Below are 13,154 nucleotides of genomic sequence, written 5' to 3'. Positions count from 1 at the left end.
CTTTGCGGAAAGTGGAATGGCTTCCGCGAGGACAAGATCGACAAGTGGCCGTGCAAGGACTGCGGTCTAAGGGGCATCTCCAGAACATTGGACTGTCTCAACTACTTCATTTATCACAAGTTCTGGAATGGGACTTACCCCAAATTTGTGTACACGGAGGATGAAATTTCCGCCTACATGATCCACGGAGCCCAGGAGTTCAAGAGGCGCCTCATACAGCAGGATAAGGACAATTAAAAAAAATAATAATAAATAAAAATATTTCCACGCATCTCCGTGCTGTTGCATCAAGAGCAATGAAGATTTAGCGACATTGCGTATGCGCTTCTCCGGGCTGCCCTTTACTGTTGCGACTTTGCAAATACCACATCTAATTCAATTTTAGATTATTGTTGGCATTGACGCCGAAAATGATAATTTATAATTTATTAAATAATAATTTATTTCTTTCTTTTCCTTTACTTTTCAAATGTTTCTTTTAGTACGATTAGATGCGCGTATCTCGCCTAAACCATAAGACTCATTTTTGAAAGCGAGAGAAATAGGCTTAGTAAGCATATTGTTAATTGCTATATTAAATTGCATTTATTTTCAGAGAGAACGACTAGAATTTCGAGCTGGTACACTCCGTGCAACCAGCATCTGGGGGAGGGGAATATATAACGAGTAAATATTTTCCTCGTTATGTCTCTCTCTCCTCAAACCTATACATGTTTATACACTATATATATATTTATATATACGCATATCATACACAAATACATATTGTTTCTTTTAGTAGTGCGAAGAGGTAAGTGCGAGAGAGAGCGAGAATGCACGCGCCAATCACCGATCCATTAGAAAGAGAAAGAGAGAGAGAGCGCGACACCTCATTTACGCCGCTTAAATAGGTGCCCGGCATAAGGAAAAGACAGGGAGAGCCCTTTGGCGTATTATTGACAGCATTCAAAGCAAGACGTCCGAACTCGCAGCACGTTTCTTTTTTTTACCTATCGTTTTCTATCCGTACTCGGTCCTCTACCAATTATTACAAGCGATATTACGGACAGCATTGGTTGTCTTCGCGTCTGGCGCATTGTCCTTGCGATCCTGTGTGCAGTGCGGTGACTTCGACAGTGTCCACGTGTGAACAGTTTTAAGTTTAACAGTCTTAAGGTGCGTTCGGGCGAGCCGGTATTGTCGTCGCACGCTTCCTCTTCTACCTGCACCTGCGACGACGCGTCCGCGCTACATTCAGAGAGAGCGACGGCTACGACAGCCCTAGCGAACGCGCTTTTTATATGTAAGTGCCAGCTCGACTCCTCTCTCTCTCTCATTATTTTTCTTTTTGCTTGCGCACCTTCTCTCTTTCGTACTTACGCTGCGTGTAATCTTCCTTTGTTCTTCACATATATAAATCTATTTTATTGCGATTTTGTACTTTATTTACTTGTGCCCGATCCTTCACACCCCTGGTGTTATTCTATTGCGTAGTCGTTTCTATATTCCGCGTTTTTAGCCGCGACGAATCGTCGTACGACGCCTCCACGGACCCAACGGCAAGAAGACCGTGTAAGAGACATTTCTGCAGCTACTAGGTCGGGTTTCGCTTAACTACAACGGCCTCCTCCACGTTACTGCAACTTTCATTTGACACTTTTCTTAAATTAATTCATAGCGGGGTATTGCACCGTCCGATTCCTCTCTCTCCGTTATAGTATATTGTAGGGTTTATTTGTTTACTTCATTTGTAAAATGTGATCGAGATTATGCGGTCTTCTCCTGCGTCGCGTCTGTCTTTGCGCCCTTGAAGTAGGAGGGGATAGGTGCCCTATTGGATTTTGTAGAGGCTGGCGAGCGAAAAGAAAGGGAAAAACACACTCACGATAGCGCCTGAAGCGACCGGACACGCGTGCGACATTGTGAAACGGCCAATCCAAATACTATATGTATCATTTTTATTATAAGATTTTAAATAAACCTTTTAGTATCAAACCCCACTCGCTATTCCATAAAACCATCCTACAATATATATATATATATATATATATATATATAATTCATTTTATATGAAAACTACAGGTAAATGAATCTATTATAGCTTATAATTTTTGAATAAAAAAAAACAAACTATAAATCTTTTCTAATTTCAAAACGCTACCTATTATTAAAACTAGCTTAATTCCATTAAATTTTCTAAATAAATATACACTCAACATTTGAAATTAATATAAAATGGTTAACATATGTCATTATTTGGTAATCTTATTTAAAATATTAAGGATATTATATGTTAACGTTTTATCAATTCAAAATATATATGCTTAACAATAAAGTTAATAATTTACTATTAATTTTTATAACGTACGTATTGCTGGACCTTGATAATTTTTTGCATCAGTAGTACCCTCTTTAAATCTTGTATCCTTCTCAGAAATTATACCTTGATCTTCACAAACGCTATTTTTGAACATCAAAAGTAAATGAGAAATTGGAATTGTAATTTCAAGCATCGTCAGTGCTTGTAACCAGCTAATGGCTTGCTCTTGAATTTTAGAATTTGTATTTATAAAACGGTCAGCTACAAACGTATACAACTTTTGCGTATCGAATCCTAAAGGACTCATATCAGCATCTAATATTTTGCTGTAAAAAATCAGATTTATTCAAGCTAACGAAGAGTAACAATGAAATAATTATTTAATAGTTACATATACATATACATCTATATAAAAACAATCTTTTATAAAATTGTAACAGAAAAAATATTCATTTAATGCACAACGTTCATCGTAGCTTTATAATACTAATTTATTAAAATCTAACTAATTAGCAAATATTTGCATATCTTCATTTATCGTTGTTATTCTACTTTCCCATTTTCTACTATTAGCTATTAGAGTTGTATCGTCCATATATAATATCATAGAATAAGTAAATAATTTACATAGGATAAGAAATAAATGGAAGTGGACCTAGAATTTTACCGTATGGATCACATAGGGAAAGATAGATTTTAAGTAGAGAGTATTTTATGCCTCTAATATCATACCCATGTTTTTGTAATAATTTTTTGTAATCTACTATGTATCGAGAGCTTTCGCTCAATCTGTAACATGACAGTCAATTTGAAAGACTTTGTCAGATCGGCAAGCATTAATGTGCTCTAACTGCAAAGATTCCGTCGGGCAACAGAATCACACGCACGCGTAACTATGAAAAGTGGAAAGATCGTCAAATTAAAACACATTTATAAATTAGGATAGTGTGCAAATCAAGTGTCGCGCCAGCAGCACGCAAGTGAGTAGGCATAACATGAAATGCTGCGAAGCCTGGCCGCGCGTATACTTATCCTTCCTTATATTATATCCCCACCTTTTGTAGGGCATGTAACTCAAGCAAATCCAAAAAGGAAAAATCTACACGGATCCGGTAACTTGGAAAATGAGAAAAATAAACAATACTTTATTTTGAAAAGGGGACTTAACTATCTGTGAAGCCTCTATATATATTTGTGACAGTTTATACACGGTGACCAATTTTAATCGCCGCAGCCGGATTTCTCGGAACCTAAGCTAGATAGGGCAAAATGGTTCTGATAAAAGTTATAGAGGGCAAAGAGGGCAACACAATATGGCTAATGCTTTTGACCTTGAACTTGACCTTCAAGGTTATTTCAAGGTTAAGGTGTTTTTTTTTAATTGGGAACCCCAATTGGGACATCGGATTCGGAAAGAGCGGGAAATCTTACGTGCAAAATGGTCTTCAGGAAATTTTTTTCATGACCTTGAGAAGGGAATTTCAAGGTCAAATGCTACAAAATCCTATGATTGCTATTTGCTAGCCTTTTCTCATGAATAGCAACACCAACATTACAACGAGCTTGAAAATGTTGACCTTGAAAAAGTTTTCCTTACTTTCAGCGTTACCCAGAAACAACGACGTGGACGTAGTAAGGTTTGTTTCCTTTGGGGTGCTTGTTTCACGTGAGTCTCCTTGCCTCTCACTAACCTCGAAGCAAGTGTTCGAAATGACGACCATTTGCTTCAAGACACATTGTCAAACGCCTTTGAAAATGGCGAACGGTGTTCAACAAAGTTTGCCTCGGAATAGCAGCGTATGCTCGACGAATGCTGCCTGCATATTTGCTCTTGAAGTGGGTTGTTGCTCAAAAACAGCATTTTTTAAGTACCCCCATAAATAAAAATCTGGTGATGTAAGATCGGGTGATCAAGTAGGCCAGTTAACCGAACCTCCTCGCCCAATCCATCTGATACTGTAGTTTTCATTCAAAAAAGCCCTTAAGATTCAAGCAAAATGTGGTATTGCGCCAACCTGCTGGAAACACATTCTTCGTCGCGTTTCTAAGTTAACATCTTCCAGCAATCCAGGCAGTTCATCTCTTATTAGCCGCAAGTAACTATGTTGATTTACATTTACTTCAAAAAAATAAGGACCAATCAAGTGTCCATTGACAATCCCGCACAACACCATAACACTCCAACGTCTCTGATGGTTTACAGTTCGATACCAATAAGGATTTACATCAGACTAGTCATTACCATTATGCCTATTCAGTTCCCCATCACTTTGAAATTTGGCCTCATCAGAAAACAAAACAAAGTTAAAAAAGTCTGGATCATTTTGTATCATTTGTAAAGCCCATTGGTAAAATACATGAAAAAAATTTCCTGAATACCATGTCGGACGTAAGATTTTCCGCTCTTTCCGAATCCGATGTCCAAAATAGGGCTTCCCAATTAAAAAAAACACTTTAACCTTGAAATAACCTTCAAGGTCAAGTTCAAGGTCAAAAGCGTTAGCCCTATTGTGTTGCTCCCTTTGCCCTCTATAACTTTTGTCAGAACCATTTTGCCCTATCTGGCTTAGGTTCCGAGTAATTCGGCTGCGGCGATTAAAATGGATCATCGTGTACAAAGAAAAAAAGCTTAAGCTAGATGACTTGGTAGTTAGATCGATGATTCAGCGTTGAAGCTCCGGTCGATGCTGCTCGCTGCAATTCGCGCGTGCCTGGGAGGCAAAAGGACGTCCCTCTTCTGGGCGCTGATAAATTGAGAGGCTGTTTTTCTCTCTCCCTGGCTCTCAGTCTCGGCCTCTCTTATATCCTCGTTGATGGTTCGCACGTGTAGCGCTGTTGTTCCCAAATGGCGACAAAAAACTTGGGCTTTCCAGCGGAAAACCTATTAAACTCTGACGAGTTACGAATCGTCAAGAAACGTTGTTTTCCTTTTTTGAAATCATTATTTATGGCCCGCCATCCTTAAGTGACAATTTTATTACCGTTTGCGTTTCGAAATTCAAGTATCCAAGGGAAGGCAAATATATTGGTCGAATGTGAGAACTAAGAACCTACGTAGATTACGAGTAATATATTAAAATACATGAAAGGAGTTTTGAACATTCGCCCGGTTGCCTTACTACAATTGTGCACGACACGTAACATAGGCAGTATGTCACACCTTTCCCCATATAAGAAAAAAGTTGTTTCCATTCCTTAAGTATATTTTGTTGAGGAAACAACTTTAACTTACACTAAATAGAAAAGGAATAACAATTATCATTATTAATGTACGAGGTCTGTCCGGAAAGTATCGGGCCTACGTTTATATCTTCGCGCCATAGTGTACGAGCGACCTCTACCGGACAGAAACGTCAACAGTAAGGCCTCACGAATCTATTGGTTACTTACTGACACCTGCCGGACGTATAGTTCATGTGCAGCGCGTCTTTGTTTACAGTGCCTTTTTCGCATTCGTCGGATTTTGATATTGTCAAAAATGACTGAAAAACAAGATCAACGAATTTGCATCAAATTTTGCTTTCAACTCGGAAAAAACAAGTTCGGAAACTATTGAAATGATGCAAAAGGCCTTCGGAAGCGAGCGTATGAGCAAAACATGAATGAAAGAGTGGTATAAACGGTTCAAGGATGATCGCACTTTCGTCGATAGTGATTCTCGTTCCGGCCGACCTTCGACGACAAAAACCGCAGATAATATTGAGCGGGTGCGACTTGCAATCGAACAAGATCGTCGTATGACTTTGCGAGAACTAGAAGAAGACCTTGGGATACCAAAAACTATCATTTCAGAAATTTTAACCGAAAATTTAGGAATGAAACGCGTGTGTGCGAAATTCATCCCAAAATTGCTCACAGTAGAGCAGAAGAACATTGGCTTAGAAATCGCTCTGGACAATCTGGAAATGGTTAATAATGATGATAATGTGCTGAGAAAAGTAATTACAGGTGATGAATCATGGGTTTATGGTTATGATCCTGAAATAAAACAACAATCTTCACAGTGGAAGGATTCTGAATCGCCAAGACCAAAAAAAGCACGTCAAAGTTGGAGCAATGTTAAGTCAAAGTTGATTTTTTTTTTCGATTGTGAAGGTGTTGTACATCACGAATATGCACCAACAGGTCAGACAATCAATAAAGAATACTACGTTCAAATTTTGAAACGTTTGCGTGATGCAGTAAGAAGAAAACGGCCGTACTTTTGGAAAAGTGGTGACTGGCTTCTCCATCACGATAATGCGCCAGTCCATTCATCCAATCTTGTGCACCAGTTTTTGAGCAAACACAATATCGCATTGCTTCGACAACCCCCATACAGTCCCGACATAGCCCCTTGTGACTTTTGGCTGTTTCCAAAACTAAAAAAACCACTCAAAGGACACCGATTCGATGACAAAACAACAGTTGAATACAATGCGATGAGTGTACTTAAGGCTATCCCTAAAAGTGAGTTCCAGAACTGTTTTGAAAAGTGGAAACATCGATGAAACCATGTTATTCAATCAAGTGGGGATTACTTTGAAGGATGCCACCCACCAGATGATAAAGAATAGAGCTAGCACAAAAATATAAAGGTAGGCCAGATACTTTCCGGGCAGACCTCGTAAGTGCAGCAATATAAATACTCGAATTCGCACAAGTATAAAGAAATTAACTTGACTATTTTTTGTTTACAGTATATTATATGGATTTCGCTTTCCCCCGCTTACAATTGACTTTTTTTTGAGACATTGAGTGGTATTTTGAAAAAAAATTGAAAATTAATCAAGCTTAATTGCTGCTTGCTTTAACTTGTTAGCATGTACAATTTTGTATCCAGCATTTAATTTGATTTTGAAATTGATGTTATTTATTGCTTGTACTATTTCATAAGGACCTGTGTAATGTGGTTCAAACTTACTTCGAAGTTTTTTCTGTAAGTAAACTTTTTCTCCAACTTGAAAATCTTTAACATTTAATGATCGATCATAATATTCTTTATATTTTTCCTTAGATTTATTGTCATTTTCTGCTACCATGGATTGTGTACTGGCTAATTATTGGGCTAGCTGATCAAAAAAATCAATATATATTAGAGAAACCTTTTGTTTTACGAATGAAGATGGAATAATTGCATTCCTTCTATAAAATGCCTCATAAGGAGTAAAACTGCGTACTTCATGTACATGTGTATTATAGGAAAACATAGTAAATCGGGTCCATTGATCCCAGTTATCTCCCGTGCAAAAGTGACGTAGATATTAAATGAAAGTATAGTGTGAGCCAAATGATTGTGTATGAAAGGCTGTGGACGTTATCTGTCGAATTTTGAAAATGTGACAGAGTTTATCTATAATTTTACTATTAAAATTATGACCTTGATCAGTATGGATAATTTGAGGACAACCATATTGAGGAATAAATTGTTCAGCAAAGGCAGTGGCTACTAAAATTCCTTCCATACTTGGAATAGGGATAGCATCAACATTTAGTGAGAATGCATAGATATTTATTATTGGACTTTGTTATGTAAAGAAGACCAACTATATCCATTTGTATTTTTTCGAGTGCTCCTTTTGGAGTATTGGTTATAACCATGGGTTATTTCGACGAGTCTTATTTCGAGTAAGCTTGTTTTCTTGACAACTTTTGCAAGATTTTACGTGCTTTTTAATGTCTAACTTCGATCCTTTCCAGTAAAAATGATGACGAATTGCCTTATATAGTTTTGTGATCCGTGATGACCGCCGTGTCGTAGTGCTCAAGTGACTATTTTATTACCGTTCGCGTTTCGAAATTCAAGTATCTAAGGGAGAGCGAAAATATATTGAATGAGCGTGAGAACTAAGAACCTACAAAGATTAACATATATAAAAGGAGTTTTGAATATTCGCGCGTCTGACTTACTATTTATAATTGTGCACGACACGTGACATAGGTAGTATGTCACACTTAAAAAAGTGATGCGTCGCCTACATACGGCATTGTGATTAGTTGTTGCTTAGAAAGCATACATTCAAATTGATTTCATTGTTTTTAAATTTTTAGACAAAAATACATTTTAATTACTTAATTATATTGATAAAATTAAAAGATGTTACAATATGTTATGTTAAGTGCAATTATTGTTTATATTATTAATTTATTGAATAGTTGCATTCTGATAGTTTTATTGTAATTGATTATGGACAATAAGTTCGTTTTAATGTATCACCAAACCGTCACATATTATAACGTCTTACATCAATGTATGCAATGGTATGCAATACAGTGGTACCAACTACAGCAGCAGTACTATTAATCTAATAGAAATTAATCCAGTAGAAATCCGTTGAAATTGTGAAATTTATACGATATTTTAAAGAAATATTTTACAGCAATATTTCTATTTGAACTAGAAGAGGTAAGTTATTGCAACAAAAGTATTTATATTATTCAGTTTGTAAAATATGATAAATTTCGAAGCTTAAAGTTTAACCTCAATTCTTTTTTCGTCAGCCAGCGAGCATATGCTTAAGTATATTGTGATTATAACTCGACTAATTTATAATTTCTTAATAATGCTAATGCTTGATTAGCTTTTCTCGATGTTTTCTAGTGTAAAAAATGTAAACTATGTTACTGCTTAAAATAATTGTTTAGAAATAAACTATTATAGCACTTTTCAAAATCATTTGATAAAAATCCATTTCAAATTAAATTATAGCTAATCTATAATCACTGTGGAATCTACAAGCTTTTCTGATTTAAACACAAGCTGTGAAGATTTACAAGAAATTGTCCCCAACGACGAAACAGTGTAAATATTAATTTTTTTTCATAAAAAAAGACTATGTTGTTAGATGTTTCATCAATGAATATATCTGTTTAGTGAAGTAATAGGATACATTGAATAACTTATTGCTCCAATGGAAGTTGGCCAGCACAAAAAGTTTGATCTCTTCAAAGTCATTATAAGTAATGGCTTTATTAAAGTTACATTATTGATCTAGGGCAAAAAATTGATCGACAAGCTCAAGGATGAAATGATATTCAACAAGGTAAAAAATAAAATTATTTTATTTATAACTGATTAGCTATATACTATTTAAAGTATTGTTAATTTAGATTATTCTTATTGAAAAAGCTACGTCCAAAGAAGCTAATATTAATTAGAAGAAAGATGATAATATGTTAGAAATTGAACTTGTAACAAAAAATGAAACCATCGTTAAGTACCTGGCAATACATGGTGATAGTGCTAATACGAATGTAATTGCAACACCAGTAAATTTTAATACAATTACTGATGCTACTGAACTCATAAGTATGCTTATACAATATAGTTATTTATCTTTTTTGCTGAAGAACGGAAGAGTATTATAAATTGAAAAAGCCTTGTCTTATCAACAAACTGAAACTTTATTTCCTTAGATACTTTCTTTTAAATAGGTAAACTGGAAGTGCCACGCAAAGCACTAACTCTGATCCTACGCACGTTAACGCATGCGAACGCCAAAAATCTTCTGTACGTGCAACCCATTCTTTCAACACTCCCTCCCTTGCAAGTACATATACACTCTAGCAACTATAATAATAATTACAATATCTCTAAGATTATCTCTAAAATCAATTTTCTTAAATACGAATATTTTAATGAAATTAAGGTTAAATTTTATATTTTAAGTAACTAATTTATACGAGGGTGGTTCCAGAAGTATCCAGCCTGACCTAGAGATGGAGGTAGTTGTTTGAAAAATATTACTGTCTTAGAAAGTAAGCAATCTATAAAGTATTTGTTACAAGTTTGAAGATACCACGTTGTTTAGTCATTATTTAACAGCTATCAATAGTAAACGTTGACAGTGAATTTGTGAAAATAGAGAAAATTGGTTATCGTTATGTGATACCATACTTTTATTTGAAAGTTCTCAGCCCAAATAATATAAAAGATAAACTAGATGATACTGTGGGTGAGTCTGCTCCTTCATTAACAACAGTAAAATATAAGGTTGCAGAGTTTAAACGAGACTGTACAAGCTTTCAAGACGAGCATTGCAGTGATCGACCAAATGAGGTAACGAAACGTTTAAACGTTAAGAAAATCAATAAACTGGTACTGGATGATCGTCGACTGAAAATGCACGAGCTTGCAGACATAGTAGGTATTTCAAAAAGTGCAGTACATCGCATATTATCTAAAAATTTGAACATAAGAAAACTGTGCGCAAGATGGATACCGCGTTTACTCATACTCGAACAAAAACAGTGTCGTGAGGATATTTCAATTAAGTGTTTAGTGAAGTTTCACAGCAACAAAGTAGAATTTTTGTGCTGTTCCATAACCATGGATGAAACATAGAATCCATCATTTTACACCCAAGATAAAAGAACAATCAAAACAATGGACTAATAAGAGAGAACTGGTTCCAAAGAAGGAGAAGACCGTTCCGTCTGCAGGCAAGGTCATGACGTCGGTTTTTTGAGATGTAGGATAATGTGTAGGATAATTTTCATAAATTATCTTGAAAAAGGAAAAACTATAAACGGCGGGTATTATGCGAATTTATTGCAACGGATGAGTGAAGAAATCAAACAAAAACGGCAACATTTGTCTAAGAAGAAAGTGTTGTTTCATCAAGGCAATGCACCAGCTCACAGATCCGTTATTGCGATGGCCAAAATTAATGAATTAAAGTTTGAAATGCTACCTGAGTTATCATTATTTTACATAATTGCCATGTAATTTAAATAGTTTGCTTTTAATTCCCGTCATTTCTCGATTCTCTAATTCAGTTCCGATACCGTAAATTATTATCAAAATTTTTCAGTTTATGATTCTTTTCTTTTTGTGTGCAATTTATCGACGATTTGTTATCACATCTTAGCGTTATGGGATATAATGTTTTATCTAACATATCTTTAAGGGCCTTGTCGAATGATATCATTTCTTGATAAGCCTTGCTCATAGCATAGTACTTTGCATGACAAATTGATAAATTGATTACGCTTTGTTTGTGACTTCTTCAAACTATGGTGTCACCAAACAGTTTAGCTATCATTGCGCTAGTTGAAGAAGAGTCTGAATGATCTCTAAAACTTGCATCAGAGTATACTCGTATTTCTAAATTTTCCAATTTTCCTCTATAAGTCAAACTTAATTCAGATAAGATATCTAAAAATTCGTTAAACGTCTACCCAGTCTTCTAATGTAGGGTTCGATTGTTTTCTGGCCAAATATTTTACCGCAAATGAGATGTTTGGTCGAGTTATGTTGGCTAGGTATATGAGACTTCCAACTGCTTCTCTATAAGAAAACTCCAATTTTCTTTGGCTTCCTGACTTTTCTATATTTTTTGTGTTTCTAGATTTGACATGATACAGGTTAAAGGACTTCGGATTGGTGATCAGCGATCTAAAAACTTTTATACATCCTTACAATATAACCTGCAAGGTCTGATGCATCGGCTTAGATGGAAAAATGACCTGTACGATTTTAACATATACCTAAAATAATTAACTTAATAACATAAAATAATTAAACTAACAATATCTCGATGAAAAAACAGATATTCTAAATCTGAAAACTGGATTTTGAAGGGTAGTAGGTCTATTTTGAGATGGTATGAGTCCGTTTTAGGACAAAAATTTTCTCGTGATGCAGTAAAAGCTTAAATATACCCAAAAACATGTTTTTTTCGCATTTTTAGGTTAGGATATCTCAAAAGTGTGACGTGATAAACCATTTTTAAAGACGAATTCGTATTCAGAGCATCGAAATTCTTTGGGATACATTACTGGTATTCTTGAAGAAATTACATGTTGACCTATGTTATCAGTCATTGATCTGATAATAATTCAACTCTTATCATCTGTTATATTTTTATACATTTTCACTGTTACCTGTAATTAGCTACTTGGTTCGTGGCTTTATGCTTCCTATATTTGAAAAGGTTTTTTTATGCCAATAATAATTATTTTATCTATTTATTCCGCATAAATTAACCTGCTTTTAAAATAATGTAAAATATACCCTATATATAAATACATACGCAGTTGAATCAGTTTCAACAGACTAACGTATGCTAATTTAGATGAATTTCTCTACTTGTTTATTTGAAAAAAATTTAATTTAGATTTTTTCAGTCCTATAATACTGTTAAGTCTAAAAAGTTTTCTTGAAAATTTGATAATTTAAAAACAAAGGAAGAGGTATTTCTAATTTTAAAAAATATGTTAAGTATTTTATTCGAAAAACATCTTTAAATATTCACTGATTTTTAAATAGGGTACAGGGGGTTAAGAAAACCAAAAACTAATAAAATGTCTGGTTTTTTGTTTCTAGTACATTACAGCTTAGGTTTATGATAAAACAAATAATTTCTTCGTATTTTGCGTAAAAATGTACGTCGAAAACATGTATCAAACTTTTATAATCAGAAAAATTATTCCACGAGGAATCCAGATTAAATGCCTAACCTTCATGTAACACCCCGGAAGTTCTTATGAAGAAATTAAAAATTAAGAATAATGGTGTAAAGAAATATCACCATTAGCAGTTAAGCAATGAATGTTTCAAGCCACTTCGTGGGGGGGGACCCGCTGGCTAGAAACATACATAGAGGTTTGCCCATGCGCGCTCGCGCGTTGCGCATGCGTCATGGGTGGTCTGGGAGTGGGTGGTGCTTCATTGTGTATTTCTATAAAATTTCTAATAAATTTTTTACCATATATTACGTTTATATATGAAACTTAAATTTTCTATTTCTTATCTTTGATTGAAATAATATGTTTTTAAAAATTAAGTAGTGGTTTCTTGAGTATAAAATTTATTCTTTCTGATGCCGTTTCCAGATTTACAAAAAATAAAAATTCGCGATGTAAGAAAAGCCTA

General features: G+C 34.9%; 1 protein-coding gene across 1 annotated transcript in view; it reads right to left on the bottom strand.

Annotated features, from left to right (window-relative positions):
- Window positions 1-13,154, bottom strand: part of LOC131667616 (protein unc-79 homolog) — a gene marked incomplete at its 3' end in the record, with an annotated part of 3,688,809 nt that overhangs the window by 2,558,124 nt on the left and 1,117,531 nt on the right. The window contains exon 12 of the mRNA XM_058941149.1: window positions 2,348-2,625. Coding sequence (XP_058797132.1) covers window positions 2,348-2,625 — 278 coding nt within the window. The remainder of the gene's footprint in view (window positions 1-2,347; window positions 2,626-13,154) is intronic.

The sequence above is a fragment of the Phymastichus coffea genome, unplaced genomic scaffold (assembly GCF_024137745.1).
Source record: "Phymastichus coffea isolate CEN01 unplaced genomic scaffold, Cenicafe_Pcof_1.1 PCOF00005, whole genome shotgun sequence".
NCBI lineage: Eukaryota > Metazoa > Arthropoda > Insecta > Hymenoptera > Eulophidae > Phymastichus > Phymastichus coffea.
The sequence above is the reverse complement of the archived record's forward strand: the minus strand, read 5'-3'. Positions and strand labels throughout refer to the sequence as shown.